The 23,443-nt window shown below is 45.7% G+C and overlaps 1 protein-coding gene across 1 annotated transcript in view; it reads right to left on the minus strand.

Moving 5' to 3' along the window:
* The window catches only part of DOCK3 (dedicator of cytokinesis 3), a 590,333-nt gene that overhangs the window by 349,478 nt on the left and 217,412 nt on the right, over positions 1-23,443 (minus strand). Inside the window, exon 6 of the mRNA XM_025213329.1 lies at positions 16,369-16,517. Within this exon, the coding sequence (XP_025069114.1) occupies positions 16,369-16,517 (149 nt within the window). The remainder of the gene's footprint in view (positions 1-16,368; positions 16,518-23,443) is intronic.

Genomic DNA, 23,443 nt, shown 5'->3' on the forward strand with positions numbered 1-23,443 from the left:
AGAAGGGAATTGGTGAGTATTTATTCACCAAGGCGCCCCTGGGGGTTACAAGAAATAATTGCCACAAGCTAGCAGAGAGCAGATTTAGATTGGACATTAGGAGGAACTTCTTCACAGTTAGAGTGGCCAAGGTCTGGAACGGGCTCCCAAGGGAGGTGGTGCTCTCCCCTACCCTGGGGGTCTTCAAGAGGAGGTTAGATAACCATCTAGCTGGTGTCATCTAGACCCAGCACTCTTTCTTGCCTATGCAGGGGGTCGGACTCGATGATCTATTGAGGTCCCTTCCAACCCTAACATCTATGAAAATGAAGACAGTTCAGCAGAGGGCAAAGAAAATAGTTAGGGGGTTGGGGCACATGACTTCTGAGGAGAGGATGAGGGAACTGGGTTTATTTAGTTTGGAGAAGAGATGAGAGGGGATTTAATTGCAGCCTTCAACTACTTGAAGGGTGGTTCCAAAGAGGATGGAACTAAAGTGTTCTCAGTGGTGGCAGATGACAACAAGGAGCAATGGTCTCAAGTTGCAGCAAGGGAGGTTTAGGTTGGATATTAGGAAAAACTCTCTCACACTAGGAGGGTGGTGAAGCACTGGAACAGGTTACCTAGACAGGTGGTGGTATCTTTACCCTTGGAGGTTTTTAAGGTCCAGCCTGACAAAGTCATGGCTGGAATGATTTATTTGGGGATGGTCCTGTTTTGAGAAGGGCGTTGGACTCAATGACCTCCTGAGCTCCCTTCCAACTCTAATTTTCTATGATTCTATGATAATGCCACACACAATGCTTTTATAAACCTCCTTGTTTAAAGCCAGGAAATTACTGCATAGATGCAATTCTAAAATGCAATATATTAGTGAATATTATGATGAAATCCTTGTAAATTCTATTTCTGAATTATTGCTTGGAAATGTAGCCTTTTATTTTTTCAGTAATACTATATTTTTTAAATAAGCAAATATCAGAAGTTCAATGTTATCACTGTATTCTCAATACACTGTGTTACCATAAGTCAGGGTTGTCCAACTGGTAGGTTGTAGGTTAGCTTTGGTCCCTGGGCTCCCACCAGGCGACCACTCCCCTATTGCTCCAGGCTTCCCCTCCTTCCGACTTCTGATTCCTGTGTCACCCTGGCTGTGCCACAGAGCAATGCGGCACAGCCTGCAATGTCAGGGTAGCCCACAACATGGGGCATTGACACAGTGCAGCAAAGGAACCTGCACCCAGGGAGTTGAAGGTGGGGCTCGGGCATATGTGCTCAGTACAGTGGTGGAAGAGACATGCCAGCATGCCTGGTGTAGCAAGGGGAAGAGCACCTGCATACCAGATGCAGTGCACTGGGGGGTCTGTGGGCCATGCCAGTGCAGCCTGTGGGGCGTGCAGCTTCTGCCTGTTAAGAAGTTGTTCAGTCTTGCCATAAGTCTTCCCATGACATTATTAGTCCAGGTTTTGGGGAACCCATTGAATAGAAATGGAAGCTTCTTCCCACCTGATTGTAACTATTTAAAATTATGTCCTTTTTCAAAGTTAACTTGCTGTAAATTAGCCCTCAGGGAACTAGTATTCAGGCAATGAATATTCTATAATTCTGTTTGAAAGTTCAATGTGAATTAAGTTTATGTACATAATGTCTGGGTAAACACATCTTTATTTCACGCTAGCTTGATGGTCCTCTAACTCTCATACCACACTGTTCTGCATAACACCAAGGCAGACCAGTCTGTTTACTCCTATGCTCTCTACTACCCTAAGATCATGTTGATCAGATGTTGCTTCCCCATTTAATCAAGCAGGCATCCAGGAGAGGGCCATTATTTGCAGTTGTATTTTCCTAGAGTCAGTACCACTGGACTACTGTGACAGTTCAGGAAGCCATTGCTTCCTTAGGAATAAGGAACCAGAGGAATAAGAATGCTTACAAAGCAATTGCTAAAGGAAAGGTGTCACAATTGGTCCACCCAGTAATGCCAGGTCAGCACCCTTCCTTAAAAGCACCCACTTTCTCTTTCCTAGTGTATTTCCCTTCTAGTTGATCAGGACTGCGCACTTGCCATCCCCCTCATGCTCAAATGGCAACCCTATGCTGCCCACCTCCCTTATTTAGCATAGCAGATTTAAAAAAAACCATAATGTAAATGACGTTAGTCTGAAGTCAGGCAGAAGGCAGAGCAGAGTGGCACCCTATAAACTTACTCACTCAGAGGTGCATAAGCTGTAGCCTACCTCATGAGATGAGTCTAAATAGTGTGGAAACTAAGCATTATCCAAATGATTTTGCCTCCCCCCCCCGGCTAGAGGATACAGTTTTCATAGCATACCAAAATGCTATGAAAGTATATTAACAGTGTACAAGATATATTCCACAACATTGTACCACATATATTTCATAGGAGTGTACTGGGCACAATGCATAACATTTAAACAGTAAACTTTCTGGGGCACGTTTCACACCATAAAACTTGCATATCATGAAAATGCACAGAGATCAATAAAGTCTCAGTAAAGCAAAATGCAGAGAATACTGTCAACACCTATTTGAGAAACAGTGGACAATTACAACAAAACTATTTTCTGACAGACTTTATAAGAGTCTGAAGCAAATATAAAATAGAATTCAAGGCAGAGGAAATATTATATTTGGGCTTCAACTGGGCTTCAACATTGCAAGGCAAAGCTGTCTGGCATAAGTAAATCTGCCCTTCCAGACCTGCAGCAACTTAGGGGAATGATTTTGCACATCAGCAGCCTACCTTAAACCTTCTGAAACAAGCATGTTCTTAGCTTTCTGGTCAACAGATCAGTTAAATATGTTCCAGAATAATGAATACCTGCAACAATGCAGATTCAAGAACTGACCTGCAACCTGCAAACTTCTTGGAACCCTCAACCTATCCCTAATATCCAACAAAAGCTCTGTCCAGTAATACAGTGCTGTGATCTGCAAAGCAGCCACAAACAATCAGAACCTACAAAACAAAAATCCTTCAACCATTCTACTCAGGAACCATTCAAGCACACTAAGGACCAGATTCTGGTCCATTAATTTGTTGTCTAATTGAACTTAGGTACCTATGTGCAATTTGATTCCATGCTCTTTTAAGTCACTGAAAATCCACTATAACATCTGCTAAACATCATTTTATCCCCAACAAACTAAGCCACAAAAGGGTAATGCAGAGGAGGACCCATCAACCTTTTTCATTAACTGTTTTCAAGAACTCAAGCAGGGTGGAGCTGGATCACATTTAAGCATCTAAGTCCATTTAGGCACCTAAAAGGAATAGAATCTGGCCCATAGTGTAAAAAAAGGGCACACTGCATCAGGATTTCAAGGCACTGGGAAAGTAGGATAATGATTTATCTCCAATCTTCAGACGACCGGGAAGCAGCTATAAGGATAGCATTTCAAAGTTGAGGTAAAATATATATTATTTACTGCCATGGAAACTAAACAAACAACAACAACAGTTTTTGTTAACTTCCTCAGCTGTCATGCCCTTGCACCTGAACTAGTGCAACTGCCAAAGATGGGAGCCTTATCATCTCCCACAAATGTGAATGGGAGAAAAGAGGCTTAAGGAGGAGGAAGACGGGGAGCTAACCAGACATAGCCTTAACATGACCCATGAGACTATGGAAAAAGGCAGGGACACTCCGAGTCAACTTCAAGAGATCATGCACAAACTAACCATATTGCTTGAAAACATACTGCATCAAAGCCCCTGCAGCACAGCTCAACAGCCTTAAGCAATTCCCATACTACTGCCCTGAAGGACTATGCATACTAGAAACAGTTCAGAGCATAGCCACCTGAAGAACTTCTTTCCATGTTCTGCCACTGGATCTATACCCCAGATACCTTCTTCTGGTCAGACCTAAACCCTCAGACCAACCATGACCTCTCCATTCAATAATAGGTGAATTTTCCTGATACACAGTGATAGTAGATAAGAATACTGCAAACAATTCTATACCAACCAGTCCCAGGATTCACAGAGTCAAGGTATGTCTGACCAGCGTGTAAGCTTCACTCTAAGGTTCTCTCTTGAAAGTCAGATGTCAGCAGCCTGGAGGTTGGAGGTTAAAGCCCACCTACCTCAGTGGGGTGGATGAGATGGGCTGGTGGTGTGTTTTCTGTCCATGGTGGCCTTGGATTCTTCTCTTGGGGACCCTCTGCTGCTCTGAAATCCCTCCTTTTGTATTCTCTCTCTCTTCGGATGACTCTTCTTCTCTGGGCATAGAAGACTGGCCTTTCTGTGGTCACCATACTGTCCACGTTCTGTCCTGTCAGCATATTCCCTTGTTTCACAAACCCATCACATGCATACATTCTAATTTGCTTCTTTCCGGTGTCCTCCTAATTTGGTCACCTCTACCAAAACCAGAAATCCCAAGGGCTCTACACTTGGGCACTGTGACTTGGTGCTAATGCTGCAGGGTCTCTTAACTCTGTCATGGGACAGTGTGGTACATGTCTTCAATTTCCCAGCCTGTGTGTCTGCTTGCTGCTTGTCGGTGTCAGTCACATTGGGCTTTGAAGGAGACTGTCACAAACAGGCTTTTAGAAATCAATCCTTATTGTTGCCCTGGACCATTGCTCTAATGCATATCCAGTTCCCAAAAGCAAACCTCTAAATGCCATTTTCTAGCCATCATGTGGATCACTGGCTCAAGGCAGCAAGAAACCCACCTGCAAATCCTCAAACACAAAGAAAGTGCTTTTGGCCACAGCAGTCCAGTCCACAACTTACCAGGAGAGCGGGCAGGCAAAAAGCCTATAGTTGTGCCTGGTAGTAAACTGTAGGATCCTTGTGTTTGTATTAGCACTTCTAAAAAATATGTGCACTTACATTGTATAAGCTTACACTGTTGCATTGCTAATTTTTAAGTTTCTATTTTGAATGTTATTCAATTTTTTTCACTTTTTACAGACATATATACATCTACTTTTCATTTACACTTTTAAAAAAGACTGCTTTTGTTGAAATGTGACTGATAAAAATATTTAAAAATTAATAAAAACATAAAATATCATAACCATTTGAATAAAATATAAGTAAAAAATTTTGCATGGGTACACATGCACATTTCCTCAGAGTAAAAATGTGCTCAGGCAATTGGAAAGGATGCCTTGCTGGGTGGTCACAGCATTCTGAAAACCTCAGCACCTCTGCCTGCCAACCATTGATGCTTTCACAGATATACAAAAGAGAGACTGCAATTACAATACTAGCAAGTATTGCTTAGCCTTGTCATTAGACAAACGACATCTTTCCATCAGTCTCCCAAAGGTACAATTCACTGTCATTCTCCAAACGCTTAGACAGTGTTTAAACAGTGCCTTTCTATGATCCACATCTCCAGTGAAAAAGGCTTCAGTCACCAGGGAAGTAAAGTATAAGTTAGATCTGCCAGTATGACCAAGGGAATGTCACTATCCTTAATGGCAATAGTGGTCATATGAGGAAAATCTTTTTCATCAATAAAAAAATATATGATTTCGGATCCTAGAATCACTATCCATTCCGGATCATCTCGCTTTAATTTTAATGAATCTGCTATAATGGTACTCTAGCCTTGCAGTCAAGGAGAAAAGTATCAAAGCTTTCTAATTTGTAAATGCAGATGCATGGCCTAGTAGGCAAAGAATGAGAATGTGATCAACTGCTCCATTACAGTCTGAGAACTTCATTTTTGCATAGCCATCAGTAATCCCCTGAGCCCTGGCAAGCCTTGTAAGCTGTACCAACAATACATTTTAATACCAGTCCATCACAACAGCCCTGGCAGTCAGCCCTGCCAGTTGGTTACCTACTAACCAAAATGTACAAGGAGTGTGAACTTCCAGAAGGAACAGCCTCGTGCTTCTGAACAGTTAGGGGAACTCTCATATTGGTTAAGCTGCCACTGTAGCTCCAGTGTGCGTTCTGTAAGGATTTCCAGAAGAGTGACTTTTGTCATCCTTGAATTCTTCAACCACTTCTGGTCATCCTAGATCTGTAGTTCAATGCTCTCTTCCTGCCATATGGAAGCAATGTTTGGACTGGAGTAGCAAGCACTTGGACATATGACTATGTCTAGCTCAAACAATTTACTCTGCAACAGTTATTGCACAACAGCTCAGTGCAAAATAGCCTCTGTATATAGACAAGCCTTTAGAAAATGTTTGCAACACACTGATGTTGCAGCAGTTATCTTATACAGATGATGCTGTATTCAGAGAGAGAAAATTTCCAATGGAATTTAGTCGAATAAGTCTTGGGAAGCAAAGTAAGCAGCCAGCTTTTTGAGTTATTCAAGCATTTTCTACATAATCAGAAGCCAGATTTTAGCTCCATATAGCTAAATCTACACTCAAATTCAATTTGCAGCTCTCTCTTACAGATGATAAAGCATCGTCTTCAGAAGCTAACTACCTGGTTATTAATTTATCTTCTAAAAACACTGTTATTAATGCCAACAGAATGCCAGAATGATTCATTTCAAGGAGTAAATCTTATCTACCTATTTATATCCTGATGGCTGTAAAAGGCCACAGACCTGGCAAAATGCTTGGAAAGTGAATATTCCTTGCATGGTAAATCCACAGAGGTTGTTGCTATACTACATTATAGAGAGAAGTTTTTGTAGTGGTAAGGTTCAGTAAAATCTGCATCTTTTGGACTTCATGGCTTAACTCACCCAACTGAATACAACTGTTCTTTCTGAATGAGTTTCAGTTTTCTTTTACAACTTGTCCACATTAAATGGCCCTGTTTTACCCTGATATCTAGGTGGCTTTTTTGTGATGTCAGCCACATTAATTTTGGAAGCCAAATTCTAGATCATGATATTCTTGCTTGAATGGAGGCCCCCTGTACATGTGCAGGTAAAGGCACAATGGGCTCTAATGCATGAGCCACATAATTGTGCCTCCTGCCACACCACACACACTATCCAGGACCTACAATTAATTCTGGGAACAAAGAAAAGATACAACCATAAATGAAGGACCAGTAATTAATGAATTAAAGATGATTCTGCAGCCTTTACACTAACTAGTAATTCAGCTACTCAACTCCCACAGTGACATACAATCCTCAGGAACTAATACTGAGTTCTGAGACTACTGTTTAGCTAACAGCCAAAAGAGGAATAGGTAAATAAAACTTTGGACCAATTAATGGGCACGTCTACATGCCTTAAAGAATTGGCAAGGGTCAGCAACCCATGGGCCCATGGACCATATCCAGCCAACAGAACAATTAGTTTTGGCTGCAGGTATTCTCCCCATGATGCTGCAGAGACAAGAGGTGGCAGCAGCTGGGTCCTAATGCCCACCAATTGGCCTCCAACTGAGGGTAGGTAATTTTGGCCTGCAGTTGGAAAAGGTTGCCTATCTTGGCATAGGGCATCCATAATACTGATTAATTTAGTTCTGTTTTTGTTTGTGTGCTTGTCTTCTGTTAGTCCCACAAAAATGTCAGCTATCATTTCTAGGGGTGCACTAATACAGATTTTTGGGGCCGATACCAATAGCTGATTTTTAAGGAGGCATATCAGCCAATACAATCCAATTTCCAATACAGCTGCCTCCTGCTGGTAAGTCCGGTGTGGTGGACGGGGAGGGAGGGAGGAAGGGGCATGGGGGGTAGATCAATGCAACCCGCAGTGACGGAGGGGGCAGAAGCAGGCACTGCCAAGGCAGGGAAGGGAGTGGGGAGGGCTGGAGACATGGCTTGTGGGGTGGGGTGGGGGGGGGAGCTGCCCACTGGATCTGCACAGGGCAGGGTGGCCTGCAGCTGGGCTCTTCTCAGTGGGGGCTGGGTTGGGCTTGGAGCGGGTGCCGAAAGGATGCTGCATCCACCCCACATTTCACTGGAGCTCTGCTCCTAGTGCTGCTGCCTCCAGGCACAGCCCTGGCTCAATGCCATGCCTCCACCCATGTGCTAGGAAAAGCACAAGCTGTGCTGGGTGGCTGGTGGTGGCAGCACAGGGAGTGGAGTGGCGCTGAAATTTGGAGTGGATGCATCATCCTCCCAGTGCCACCAGCGCCCACTCTGAGCCCAGCCCCCATCAAAAACAGCCCCACACAGCCCCAGCCTGCCCTGCTCCGCGCAGATCCAGGGACACCACCCCCCAACTCCCCTGTGCCCTCCTAGCATGCAAGCAACGGTGGGAGCTGCCCCCCCCCAATGAGCGCCCCACCCCACCCTGGCTGGGCAGCTCCTGCCCCTGCCCCCTGCTTCACTGTGGGGGGGGGAGGTGGGGGCTGATCTGCACCCCCCCAACCCCTTCCACCACACTGGACTTACCTGCTGGAAGCAGCTCTCCAGCCTGCTGGATGTGCTCCTTGCTGCCCGAGTGCTGTGCTGCGACTGCTTGCAGCATGGGAATTTATCAGCCAAATTATCAGCCCCATCAAGTTTATATTCGATACAGCCAGTTTTCTTTATATCGGTCCTGATCCGATATCAGACCAATATATCAGTGCACCGCTAATTATTTCTTAAGGTCAACATTTTTATACATAGCTTTTCATAGTGACAATAAGTTTTCAAAAATGCATGTACTGCTTATTTCATATATAAAACTCAGCAAGGCATGTAGAAGAGAGAAATTGTACAACAAGCTTTAGCTGTCAAAAATTTAAAAAATTAACATTAAAAAAATATCAAATTGACTGACCATCTTTGACATTAAAAAAGGAGACTCCAAGCTTATCAAAGACATCTAAGGACAATTTTATGGAAAGTGGTAGTCTAGATGTTTGAAGATGGTAATTTCTGCTCTTTTGAGCAACTGGAATGGTCTAGACAGCAATCTGTCACTGCAGAAAATTGAGGTGACAGTGCAAATTAATTATCACATTACAAGAATGGCTGCAAACAGTGCAAAAAGTTACAGCAATAGTAGTGAAATATAGAGGTGCACCAATACATCAGTCCCGTATCAGATCAGCACCGATAAAGAAGAAAACTGACGGCATCAGAAATTGGCCTGATATGGCTGACAATTTGGTAGATAAATGGCCCATGCATATGTGCAACCACAGCACAGCACATAGGCAGTGAGGACCACCACTGAGCAGCTTGCAGAGGGGCATGCAGCCAGTAAGTCTGGTGTGGTGGAAGGGGAGGGGGGAGTGAAGGGGCGAGTGGGAGGCCAGATCAAGGCCCCTGTGGTGAGGGAAGAGTGGGGCTGGGGCACGGGCAGAGGCTGGGGCAAGCGCTGCCCAGTCGGGGCAGGGTGGGCAGGCGAGGGACAGAGCCACAGTTCGTCCAGGGCACTTGTCTGGCGACCCATCCAGCACTCACCTGTTGCTGCTCCCACCGCTCATCCGGGAGGGCAGGGGGTGTGCCTCTGGATCTGCATGGAGTGGGGCATGGCGGGGAGGGAAGGGGTAGGGCAGGTCAGACTCTTCCTGGAGGGGTAGGGCAGTGCAGGACAAGTGGCGGTAGTAGGCTGGGGGGGGGCTAATGGCTGGGAGGGGGTGGAGGGGGCTAAGGTGAATTTTGGGGTGGCTGCAGCCGCCCCCCATAGCCCCCTCCCAGCGCTGCCACCAGTCCTGCATGCAGCCCCACTCTGCCAGGAAGAGTCCACCCCATGCAGATCTGGGGGTACACCCCCCCCAATGCCTTCCCAGACGAGTGGTGGGAGCAGTGGCAGGAGCTGCCGGGCGAATGGGCAAGTGCTGGATGAGTTGCTGGACCAGCAGCTCCCAGACAAGTGGCACACAGCAGCAGGAGCCATCCCATCTGCCCCTCGGATGAACCGTGGCCCCATCTACTGCCCACCCCTCCCCGGCTGGGCAGCATTTGCCCCAGCCCCAACCCACTCCTCCCTCAGAGTGGGGGTCTTGATCTGCCCCCCCATGCCCCTTCCCTCCCACCCCCACCAAACCAGACTTACCAGCTGCACGCAGCTCTTTGAGCTGCTGGGATGGTATCAGAAATCAGATCGGTATCAGACGATATGCCTCCTTAAAAATCAGCTATCCATATCGGCCCCCAAAATCTGTATCGGTGCACCCCTAGTGAGATGCATTATACTTTGCTCTAATATTGTTCATAGATTACACTATAAAGTAGTAGTGCTTCATGGAATACAGTCAGTGTAGAAAACTAACAGAGAGTGTGCAGTATTCCTGGCAAGCTGCAAGACAGAAAACTCTTGTACAAGTGAATACCTCCTCAACCAAGAATTCTCCCAGAAAGGATACTTACAGCATATTTTTTCATAACTGTTTTTGGAAGACCACGGAACACTGCTACCAGATCCTCTTACAGTGCATAATTATAAAAGGAAAAAAAGTGTACCACTTAATACATAGAGAAGACAAAATAACCAATACCCTGGAAGTGTCTGGGACTGTGAACTTCAAGCTTCTATTGGCTTGAGATCTGATATAATACAAATACCAAGAAAAGTCAGAAAATCTTTGTTACCATCATACATTATAAACTGATAATCATACATAACATATCTTGAAAACATTAGTTTCTTGCAAATTATTTGACCATGGAGAGCCTTCCATCAGTCTGAACTGCCTTAGAAAACTAAGGATCTCCTTAAAATGTATGCATTTATGTATGCACTTATATGTTGCCAAGTACAGCATTAATAAACATAGATTTCCCATCCACAGAAAACTTTTAAATGAGCAAAAAAGACATTTCAGAAAAGCACGCTGATGCCAAATTGCTCTTGCTAATATTAAAAGTTGATAAGTTGGTCTTGAAAGTATTGTAAGGCTTTATCTATTTCATGGTGATGTGTGAATGTTACTCTTTTAACAAAATAGGACTACAGGGTATAGACAGACATAAATACAAAACATGTCAAAATTCATCTCTCTTTTTTTTTTTTTTTTTTTTTTAAGTGCTTAGCCACACTCTGGAGCATCCTAGCCTGCCTGTCCCTGAGATGTGCTTCCAAGTTGAACCTGTTTCAATCAGGGTCATTTTTTATACATTTATACATTTTGTAACACTAAAACACCGCGTCATTTATAGTGCTTTAAAGCTGTTTAGCAATAGAAGTCTGTCTATGCCCTCAGCATACAAAAAAGAAAAAATGCTTTTGATTCAAGATAATTAATACAATGATAGTTCTGAGTGTAATCATGCCTTCCATAGTAAAACTTCAAGGGGAAGAAAACTTGGTGAAACCATTTCTAAACAGTCTGTTCTAGGGGTTAGTAATCTACAGCCCATAGACTGGATATGATCCACCAAGTGATTCTATCCATCCTAGAAACCTGGGACATGGGCAGCAATTTGGTGGCAAGGGGAACCGGCAGCATTTAGCTGGGGGGAAAGTGGTGGCAGACAGGTCACAACTGATGGCCCCCATTCGGAGCAAAATGTGCTAATTTGGCTTGTCATTCCCAAAAGATAGTTGACCCTGTTCTGTTCCCAGGGTAGACTGAAGGATAAGCTGTTGATGTGGCTCCCAAACCCCCATTATTTAGGAAACAGGAAATCTGGGCTGTCTGCATTGTTTCCTGAGTCCCCTGTAGCTCTTGCCTAAGAGACAGTAGTACACAGAACATAATGACCATTATTACATCATTATAGTTATTTTTTAATAATTTCTCTTTGTTTCTTATGACTAAGTTGAGAATGACTTCTCTTCCTGTGTAACATAAAACTAGCTGTTCCTAGGAGCAAATGTTTAAGGTTAAAAAAACCTGCTTCTTTAAACTTCAGTTCCAGTGTGGGTAATTGAAAAAAATCATTATTACTGTTTTGTTTGCCTTTCTGATGGCTCTAAGTATTATGTGCTCAATATCCTTTCCTTTACCCAGAAACTGGTTGCAAAATCCTATTACTGTGTTTGGATTATTGTGACCTGGGATTTAAATTCATATGGATTCTGCTGCATAGTCTGCGCTATTCAGAAACATCATAACATTTAATTCTACAGAATTTTTTTTTAAAGATAGTGCTATTCTCTCCCTTCTGTGAACTGATCTGTCTTTTCTGTATGGTCTATGGCCAAGCATTCTAGCAGCCAGCTATTACAAATGCTGATGTTCAGCCACATAGCAGACATGTCCTATCTCAGACATTTTTAGCTCATTTATCTTTGCTCTAAAATTTCTCACGCCATTATATAAACTATATATATGCCTACTTCTATTCACTTCTACTACTGACATTCTTTTCTCTTCTGGAATGTTACTCTCCAATCTCAACTTGTTCGCTTCTCCAGGGCAGCATAGTTATTGTTCTTTTCTCTGTATACCATACAGAGAATTCTCCATTGTATTACTAATATTCCTAGCAGATATTTTTCTTTTTGTAAGTGCTTCTACTTTGACTAGCGATGCCAGAGTTCCTATACAGTGGTCAGATAGTGGGTTTTATCTTTAGCTTTAAGCTTATTTCTTTTTTTCCTATTTAACAGATATTTTTCAGTATGAACTAACAGAGAGGCTGATTCCCTTCAATGCCAAGCTCCCTTTCAGTCTTAATGGCTTTTTTCTCAGTACTCCTTCTGTCACTTTCCCTTGTTCACTGTCTGCAGCCTTGTTTAGCAAAAATATCCATATACATGAAGTTCCAGCATGGTTTGATGGGTTCCATTTATATTGGTGGGAGTTTAAATGTGAAGTCTCCATATGCTGCATTGCAAAGCAGTCACTTAATATAATTCCATCAGTCTATGTCCTTTGGAGCTTTTTTCAACTAAGAAGGGAGTAACTGAATTTAACAGGATGGCCAGCTGAGTCCTCATCAATGCATTCAAGTTCTTCTTTCAGTGGGCATCCTGACACAGGTGCTCAAGAAAGGTGGATGTGACTAGGGTAAGTTACAAAGGATAATTTGACTTTTCTTCTCTTTGGTGACTTGCACAGAATTTTTTCCTGTACTTTAATTATAACTAATCCTTCCTCCTGCTTAAAGAAAAGTTGTTATAGGGTGATATTTCTTTTGAAAAGGTCAGCTGCGTGCCCTGAATAAATCTCTATTGTGCTTTCATAGAACTAAGTAAGTTTGGAATGTCTTGCTTTCCAAGAACTGATTCTGGACAAGGCAAGTTTTTGTTTAAGGTCATTGGCTACAATTCCAGACACAAATATAAACTACTGTAATCCCCTTTAGCTCCATCAGAAAGAAGACTCGTGTGGGAAGACTCTTCACAGTGGGAATGAGCATAGAGGTATAAATCTGGGAAAGCATCCACAGAGAATTATATGGATTACCAGACCTAAAACCAAATTAAAGATGACTACTATCGCCCCACAGATCCACAGTGTTAATCATTGGATCAGACAGTGTCAGTTCTGATTTTTTGTACGCTGTCACCCCAAAACAAAGATGTACATCTGTTACACTGATTATTACCAATTTTTGGCAAACTGACAAAGTTTTAATAGTAATGCAGATACACTGCAATGCATAAATTCCCTCAGATTTAATATCCCCTCTGCTGTTACAAATTAAACAAATCTGACCTAGAATGCATTAAAATACATGCTTCTGCAGTAAGTACTGATTAGTAAGCAGATAGCTGGTCTTTTTAACATTTTTAATCATATCCATTTATTGCAGAAATGGTACACATCAAACTCATAAAAAGCGGTATTTGGTATTTCAGTTACCTACAGGCAGATATTTCAACAGTTTGCAAATGCACTGCATTTGAAAGTTTGTCCAAGTCTTGCCTGACCATGCAGTTGGGGACAGAAGTTGTGCATAAACCAGTTTAAGTGATCAGAAACCAGTTTAAAACTGTAACAGAACAGCAGTTCAGTACACATAAACTGCTTTCAAAATGGCTGAAACCAGTTTAAGATAAACCTGGACGTAGTATCAGACAACTGATTTATGTCGAATCAGTTTATGGAACTTCTGTTCCAGATCCCCTCCTGATTCAAGTTAACTCAGAGTCCCCCAGCATCCCTGGATGCTTTGCAGTCCTAGGCTGTGCGGTCTGCTCCAGTGGAGCAGGACTGGCCTTGCCCCCCTACTTTCACATTGCTGAGGCAGTAAAGCCTCTGCTTCCTAGCCTGTGCCTGTCAGCCTGGTGGTATAGGGACAGGGGAACAGACCCCAGGCCCCCCTAGCCCAAGTCTGCACAGCACAAGGAGAGGGAAAGCACCCTCTGCGGGGCTTATCACCTCCTACCCTCAACTCTACAGACCCTCAAGTCAGGCTGTAATCCTTTTAGACCAGCAGTGGGCAAAATGGTGGGTCCAGCCAGCAGTGGTTGGGGACGATTTCCATGGAGACACCAACAGCAGCTGCGCTGTGATAGTGTGGGGCTGGAGTTTCCATGGAAACTGGCCCCAGCAACGCTGGCAGGGCATGCAGCATGGCGGCGAGCTGCTCTGGGGCCAGGCAGGGATCTTGTGGCAGTGACAGCATGGGCAGGGGCTGCTGGGAAATGGAGTCTACTGTGGACTAGATCCAGGCCATGGACTGGACTTTGCCTGCCTCTGCCTTAAATCAACCCTTCAGCTACCTCTGCCTCTGAGTGACTGGGGGGGGGGCGGGGCACTGAACCCCCAGCTGGGGTCTACAAGGCACAGGAAGAGGAAAGTCCCTTCTGCTGGACTTTTCACCCTCCACAGCCTAAGGCCTATGTACACACCACGAGATTTGCCCTTTCAGGTGCTGTAACTGCATGTCTGTTTACATGAGCAGGATTTCCCACTGTTTTAAAAGTCTTTTCAGCATGTCAAAGTAAAACTGCCTGGATGTAATTTAGTTTGGCACACCCCAAATTAAAGCATTGCATCCATGGATTTGTTGCATGCAAAACACAAAGGCACTCAAAAACATTTAATGAGCCTCTTTGTCCACCAGATGGTGGTGCGGCTTTTTTGTAATTCACCCCTTTGTCCAGAAGATGTCACCTTGAACTGGTGCGACGCGGCAGCCCCATCACAGGGTGGGGGGGTACCACAAACCTCCCCTTTTCCTCCCTCCAGCTTGTACTAGGGCCAGACATGCCACCGCCTGCATGAGATGGAGCCACCAAACTCCTGCCTGGTCAGGATGGGGACAGCTGTGGCCCCTCTGGCAGGGCTGCGGGGACAGGGGGTTGTGGGTCAGGAGAGCTCAGGGTGGGCACTGACTGGGCTGGGTGGGGGGGGAGCTGTGGGTTGGGAGTGTAGGGCACTGGAAGCACCAGGGGGCTGTGGGTCAGGAGCGAGGGGAACAATCATGGCCCAGGGGGCAGGGCACTGTGGTTTGGAAGCGAGGGGCACTGGCAAGACTGGGTTCAGTGGGTCAGGAATGAGAGGCAGCAGCAGGGCTGGGGGTGGCTGTGGCTTGGCATTGAGGGGCAACAGAATGGGCAAGGGCAGGGCTCAGATCCATTAGCCCAAGGGTTCTCAACCGGGGGTACGCATACCCCCGGGGTACTTGGGAAGGCCCCAGGGGGTACACGTGGGCAGGTGGGGATGGAGTGCCGCTACCCACCACCCCATGCTGCCACCTCCCAGGAGCAGGGCCGGAGGGAAGGAGGGGCAAGGGCAGTGACACCCCTCTGCAAGCCACACAGCTGGGTGGGGAGAAGCTCACACACGGCCACTGCCACCACCCGCTGCCCCATGCTGCCACCTCTCTGCGTCCGACCATGTACCCCCTCCCCTCCCCCGCTCCTTGTGGCTGCCGGGGCTACATTTATTAAAAACGGTTGAAAATCCCTGCCTTAGCCCCACCCTCTCACTAGCTGTACTTGCCTCCAAGGGGCTGGGCAGTGGGGGGGAAGGGAGGAATCCCCCCTCTGGCACCAGGGGCAGGGATTGGGGGACCCTGCCAGGAACAGGGAACCCCCACTGAGCCTCGGGAATCCAGCCAGCCCTGGGTTGGAGGGATGGTTGCCCCTCCTGCCTCTGGGACAGGGCCAAGCCCTGTGGGACCATACTGAGAGGTGGGAAGGAGGGAATACCTTCTCTGTACCAGGGGCAGGGCTCCAGGACCCTGCAGGGGGTGGGGAAACTCCACTGAGGCTCACAATCTAGCCAGGCCAGGGCTGGAGGGACTGCTCCCCTCTGGTGGGGACAGCAAAGGGTTGGGGGATGTGTGATGGGCAGCCAATCAAGGATGAGCCCTGCTTGGCTGCATCTGGGTGCCTTTGGCAGCAGCCAGCATGCTGGGAGGCATGTGCTAGTGCCCCATAATCCTGGTATGGGCCACTGCAGGGGTCTTGTTGCCTTTCTGGTTTCAAAAGCGAACATCAGTTCATTTTATTATTGGTTCAATCTATGCAGTTTAGAGAAACCTGCAAAGATTGAATCGATTCAGGCTCTAGCTTTTTCACTGTCTTACTTAGCCATAAATGTATCACCCACATAAACACTTGCCTCTCATTTATTACAGATAACTAATTTCAAATTAATTAAACCAGATGGTACCTAAATGGTAGCTGTACTTACTCATTCCCCCAATCCAGCCGCACTGTGAGATGTCTCTTGACCTCTCGCACCTGATCCTGTGTCAAGTGACCTGACAGTAACTGTCTACGCAGGTCAATGAGCTCATTCATCACATGGCGCAGTTTGTAGAAAAGATCTACTTTATGCTTCTGTAAAGGTACATTTGGTGGTAGAGGAAGTTGGGAAGGGGAAGATGGGGGGTAGGGGGAGGGAGAGAAAGAGAAAGAGAGATTAAACAGTTAAATAACAAAATTTTAACAAATTTCCCTAGAAAAAAGGAAACTCAGAAAGGAATTTTGCTGCTCTAGCAATATGTATCAATGTCACAGGGCTTCCAGGAAACATTAAACACAAACTCCAAGGTCCCCATTCACTTTTTCACAGTTTTTCTAGTTCCACATTTTTGCAATTTTCTTTATTTCAAAGTGCAATGTATATCTACAATAACTTCTATTTTAAGTACACATACTTTCCCTCCTCTGTCCCCCAGAAAAACTAACACAGGCTCTATTTGTTTTTACTGGAAAGGCATATTATCATCAAAAACAAGGCAGACTAGCCCAAGCCTAGATCACAACTGGGGACACAGAAACCCAAGACAGGAGGATGGCAGCACCAAATCAAGCCCTAGGAGAGACTCCAAATTTCTAAGGCAGCAGTCAGCAACATTCTCCACTGGCAGGCTCCAAAAGCCCAACCCAAGTCAAAGGCAAGCTGGTGCTAGGACCTGGTTGTTGCCCCGCTTCTCACTGCCACCTGGCTATGGCACAGCACAGGGAAGATTCCTGCCTGGCTGCAAACACCAGTGAAGCCCCAGCTTCATGGGCCAGATCTAATGGCTTCTACAGGTTGGATCCAGCCCACAGGCTATAGGTTGCTAACCCCTGATTTAAGGTGTTACAGCTCTTAGGAGCTGGGGCACCAAACTGACCAGTGATAATGCATCAGGGAACTGGAACAATATCATAGCAAAATGACTTTCTGCAAACCAGGCCAGATGGGCTGGAATGCTGCCCTACCAGTTCAGCAGACTAACTAATGGACGATAGTCCCAGAGTAGAGGTACAATATACACACGACTAAATTCACACCACATCCATTTGGGTCTGTGTCCTGCTGTATGCCTGAGGGTAAAATACGTTCAAAACCAATGAAAATCGACTCACAGGCATTTATGATGGCAGGACCCTGGCACTACTCTCACCCTAGTCAAATCCTTTGTGAATATCCATAGCAGGTGCTGGTAAACTAGAAGATGTGGGTCAAGGTCCTTGTGAAGAACCAAGCCAAGATGCCTGTGGCTTGATCCAGTATAAACACCAAAAATATGCTGGGATCCTAATACTAGAGATGCCACAGGATACAGGCAACCCACGCTTAACACTGTTTCACTTAGTGCTATTTCACTATAGCGCTCATTTTACATTGATACCCAATTCCACTTAGCACTTAGCAAGTGTTGTTATAACGCTCACAGGCATCATACAGCTGGCACTGGAACTGACACTAATCCTGGCAGCCCTGATTTTGGTGATTTTGGTGGCTTTAGAAAGTGAAAAGTGAAACTTGGTTTTGCTTAATGCTTGGTTTTGCTTAATGCTCAGTTTTTCAGGAACCAATTAAAAGCACTAAGGAGGGGTTGCCTGTACTGCTTTTGATGTGTAGTCAGAGAATTATAGAAAATTAGGGTTGGAAAGGACCTCAGGAGCTCATCTAGCCCAACCCCCTGTTCAAAGCAGAACCATGCTAACTAGATCATTCCAGACCAAGCTTTGTCTAGCCAGGTCTTAAAAACCTCCAAGGATGGAGATGCTACAACCTCTCTAGGTAACCTGTTCCAGTGCTTTACTACCCTTCTAGTGAGAACGTTTTTTCCTAATATCCAACCTAAGCTTCCCTTGCTGCAACATGAGACCATTGCTCCTTGTTCTGTCATCTGTCATCACTAAGAACAGTCTGGCCCAGTGGTGGGCAATTATTTGGGCCTATGGGCTACATAAGCAGTTCTAAGGAACTGCCACGAACTGGTCAGCACCTCCCCTCCCAAGCAACAGACTGGAGCCTGTGTGCTACCATCAATAGTACACAGCCCTGTGATGCTGGTGGGGACCTGCATGCACAGCCCCGATCCCAGACCACCCTACACCCACTCTAAACTCTGCCTGGTGGAGCAGAGCAGCTGTGGATTAGCCAGAAGCCACACACACAGCCCCGACCCAGCCTGTGCTGCACCTGCTCCAGATTTCCCGGCCATGCTGAGCAGCGGCAGCAGCTGGGCAAAAGCTGCTGCTGGACCCAGGGAAAAAGTGCCCCACCCCTCACCACTGCTAGGCCCTTCTTGCTGCAGCCTCCCAGAGCCCATGCCTGGGCTGCCCTGCGGCTCCTCTCCATCCTCTGTGGAACCACCCTTCAGATAGTTGAAGGCTGCTATTAAATCCCCCCTCAGTCTTCTTCAGACTAAATATGCCCAGATCTCCCAACCTACCTCATATGTCATGTGCACCAGCCCCCTACTTTCACTGCTTTCTGCTGGACTCTCTCCAATTTGTCCACATCTTTTCTGTTAGGGATCAAAAACTGGACATAGTACTCCAGATGTGGCCTCACCAGTGCCAAATTGAGGGGAATAATCACATCCCTCAATCTGCTAGTAATGCTCCTACTAATGAAGACCAGTATGCTGTTAGCCTTCTTCGCAATAAGGGCACACTGTTGACTCATATTCAGCTTACTGTCCACTGCAACCCCCAGATCCTTTTCTGCAAAGCTGCTGCTTAGCCAAGCAGTCCTCAGCCTGTATCTGGGATGTTTCGTGCAGGACTCTGCACTTCTCCTTATTGAACCTCATGAAATTTATTTTGGTCCAATCTTCCAATTTGTCTAGATCTTTTTAAATTCTACGCCTATTCTCTAGCGTATCTACTACTGTTCCCAGGGCAGGGCTGCCTGCTCAGGGGGAAATGGTGGGGACTAGGAATCCAGCCCCCACCTGCCCCCTGGAGCAGTCCTGTGCAGCTTGGAGCTGGCTGCTTGGGAGATAGGCAGCACCCCTGCTTGATCCCCAGAGGAGCCAACTCCACGTTGTAGAGCTGTTCTGGGAGGTGGTCGGGCTGGGAACCCAAGCAAGGCAGCTGCTGGCAAGCCCCATGTACCCCCTCCTGGCAGAAGGCTCACTAGCAGCTGCCCCAGAAGTAGGACAGCTCCCCAGCAAACCACCCTACCTAGCAGGGGACTCGCTGGCAGCTGCATATCTCGATGGGCATGGGGCCAGGACAGCTCTGCCCACTGCAGGTGCAGCTGTCTTCCGGCTTAGGGCACATCAGGTCCCCTCCCAATGTGCACAGGGCCAGGAGACAGCTGCCACCGCAACCAGCAGAGCTCTCCTGGCTCTAAGCACATTGGGACCAGCCCCATGCCCCTTGCCAGCGCTGAAGCTAGCACCCAGTGGAGCCTGAGCTACCTCTGGCTTTTGCAGACAGGCAGAGCAGGGCAGAAGCAGCCCTGTACCAGGCTGCTCCTGTTGGGAGAAAATTTGCTCCCAACAGGGAGCACATGTAGACATGCTTCTGGGGAAGACTTACTGCTCAGTAAGCCTAATGCAAATTAACAGCACGTGTAGACATGGCCATTGAGCCATTGATTAGTACTCTCTGAGCCCAACTATTGAGCCAGTTTTCTATCCAGCTTACTGTCCATTCATCCAACCCACACCTCCTTAGCTTGCTTGCAAGAATGTTGTGGGAGACTGTATCAAAAGCCTTATTAAAGTCAAGGTATATCACATCCATTTTTCACCCTGCATCCACAGAATCCGTCATCTTGTCATAGAAGGGAATCAGGTTGGTCAGGCATGACTTGCCCTTGGTGAATCCATGCTGACTGTTCCTAATCATCTCCTATATTAATTTCTGAAGCCTGACCAGGTAAGCCATGGAAGCTGCTCCCTGGCCTGAAGCACAGCAGAAAAGTGCTCTGAAACCAAACTCCACTGGGAAATGAGACTCTACGGTTGGTGAAAAATACTGCCAACTTTAGTGGCCTGTCAGGGAATGGGAAAAGTCCAAGAAACTTGTGATGTACCTTCTTGGAGGAAACAAAAGAAAGATGTAACTAGGAGAGAGTGGGGAGTGTATAAGTGCACACTGATCTGTAAAAATGTAGTGAATTTTGGGCAAGTAGGAAAAGAATGCATTACTCACTCTCTTCAACCTGTGGGGAGCAAGGGGGTCCACTGACATCACAAAAAGCACAAACTCAATAGGGCAGAGAGTCAGTCAACGGCCTCCCTTTCTCAGGTAACAATAGACCTCTTAGGAGACAGAGAGAATGGAACTTGGCTCTAGGGAAGGTTGAATTGTTAAACAGTGTCTGATCATCACTAAGCCCCAATGTAGACAGAATGCCAGGGAAAGGAAAAAGAAAAAGAGCGATGCACTTCAAGCAACATGTACCATCATCATTGCTTCCAGATTTCTAATAATAAATATCATGAGGGGGCATTATGCCTTAGCATAAAATGAGGGACCAGAGACTATGCTAGACCTTCTCTGTGTCACATTTTAAAAGGTATTCTTTGAAACTGGTAAAACAGTTGGCCTGACTGCTGGTAATATTTATTAGTTAAAAAAACTTATTTTTCCATAGCACTAGTTGTTGTTAAGGTACTTAAAAAAAAGAAAAATTCATGGGTATGCAGAAATTTTATTAAACGCTATCAAATTATTTTGAAGCTAACAATATACGAGGCATGCTAATACTGAACAAAAATGTCATAAACTATTAATTCTTCCCCCTAAGACTAAAGAAGCTCCCTTCTTCATAGGCTTACCACTTAATATGAAAATAAACAAGATTTAAAAAAAATATAGCAGGTTCTCTTATCAAGTACAATCAAGAAAACAGCCCAAACATTTCCAATCAATTGTGGGTCCATATGGCATCATCATTTCTATCACTTCATCATTGTTGCCGGCTGTACTTTCTGGCTGAGTGAACTGGTTTGGAATCACGAGTATTCTAGATCCACTCCACAAAGAACTGGTCCTTAGATTCACAGTGTCAAGAGTCACAATCATCAATATGCCATGGGGTTTGAGGGCACATCAAAGCAGATTATGGGAATGCTGATGGAAAACTTTTAGAGAGAGGAAAACACAAGTTTCTCAGGGTATGGACACACATACCATATTTACCGGAATTTATGATCACTTTGAATTTAAGATCACCCCTCCTGTAATTAGAGTTTACATATGGAAAAATTATAAATGTTGTAATTTCCCAGGTATAGACTATAATTATTGGAGGGTCATCTAAAATTCATCTCCCAACTGTTACAGTGGTGAAGCAGCAGCAAGGGGGCAGGCAAATCTGGTGGCCTCCGCCATGGTGCCTGCACCCCCTGCCACCAGCATCCCTGTGCTTGGTCCCCTCAGTCTTTGTCTACTTTCTGCCCCAACTCCCCATAGCCTCTGCCCCTCCCCTCCCCCCGCCTTGCTGTAAGACATAGCTCCTGCTCCATTCCTTCCACGAGTATGGAGCACATGGAAATGTGGCTCCTGCCTGGCCATGCAGGAGCATGTCAGGGCTAGAGCTGCACCACTGCTCACTGGCTGGGTAGGAGACAGTTTCCAAGTGTTCTGGGCCCCTGGAGTGAATGGATCCAGCGGCCGAGCTGCACCTGACCTGACAGTAAGGTGGGGAGGAGGGCAGGCAGACTGGGGGGCAGGCAGCTGCTGCAGTTGCTCCCAGCTGCCTGCCCACCCCCTGTCTTGTACTCAAACCCCCATGCTGAATGGGGAAAAAATGCTCATCTTGGATTCAAGTAAATATGGTATATTTGAAGCCATTTCAAAAGGTGAATGCTTCAAAAGGGCAGCAACTATTATTTTCTAATTGTTATGTGTGAATGAACTGAGGCAATTAAAAATGGCAAAACCATTCTCATCATCAAGCCTGCTTCATCCAGGGTTAAAGTTGGAGTGGTTTTGCAGTACATAATCTGAACTGTTCTTGGCTTATTCACACATAGCAATGAGAACATAGCAGCTCCCTTTCTGAAATGTTCCCCCTTCTGTACATGTGCCCACGCCTTCAGCTAGCATCTAAGCGATATTCCATGTCATCCCTTACCCCCCGGCCTTTCTTGCCCAGTCATAAGAACATAAGAAGTGCCATGCTGGGTCAGAACCAGACCACAGTGGTAGGAGTGGATGCCACTCTTCACTCCAGACCCAGCTCAGATCTAAGCAACAAGGTAGATCTGGAGCAGGGGTCAGCAGCCTTTTCCAGCATGGGCGTCAGAATGACCCAGCTCAAGTCTGAGAAAGGTGGGTGCTGGCTATGAACGCTGTGAAAGCTTGGACAATGTCCCTGCACAAAAATGCGAGACAGTGACTGGGGCAAGACTGGGTTGTGCTAACAAGCCTGCCACAAAGAAAATCAAACTCCATTAATGGCTTGCAATGCATTAGGTGTAAAAGGGACTGGAGCTTGTGGTACTCAATACCAGACCCGTGCCATAAGCATGATAACAGCCTCAACCCTAAAAAATAAAAGTGATGGTTAAAACTGTTGGCAGAGACCTGACAGTCATCACAGGTGTATCTCCAAGCTAAGAAAGTAAGAGAAAAGGCTGAGTCAGTATAACTAAAGGCGGCAAGGAAACTACATATACATTTAAATTGAACTAGCAACCAAAGAAGACAAAAGACTAAATATACATTTCAAGGAAAACCTATAAAGATGCATTGAATACAGGAAAAATGTCCTGTACATGGCATCCTCCCATTTCTCAAAACAGGCATCCAATGTCTAAGGTGTTACAAATGTCTCAATTATTCAATATATGTCTGGAGTTTTGTAAATAGACCATCACTGGTACAAGCTACTGCAAATTTTCCCCACTGATAAACAAATACCCAAAGACAGGTCTGGTAGCAAGTGCCTCTAGGTATCCTGTTTGACCACTCAAGCCCCAACACTTTTAATTGCCGAGCTAGTCAAAGGTTACAAGAAGCGCAAGTCTTCACGCCTAGACAAATCCAAAAACAGGAGCCAGGCAATTTAACAATTGTAA

Source organism: Alligator sinensis, unplaced genomic scaffold, assembly GCF_000455745.1.
Source record: "Alligator sinensis unplaced genomic scaffold, ASM45574v1 scaffold630_1, whole genome shotgun sequence".
Classification (NCBI taxonomy): domain Eukaryota; kingdom Metazoa; phylum Chordata; order Crocodylia; family Alligatoridae; genus Alligator; species Alligator sinensis.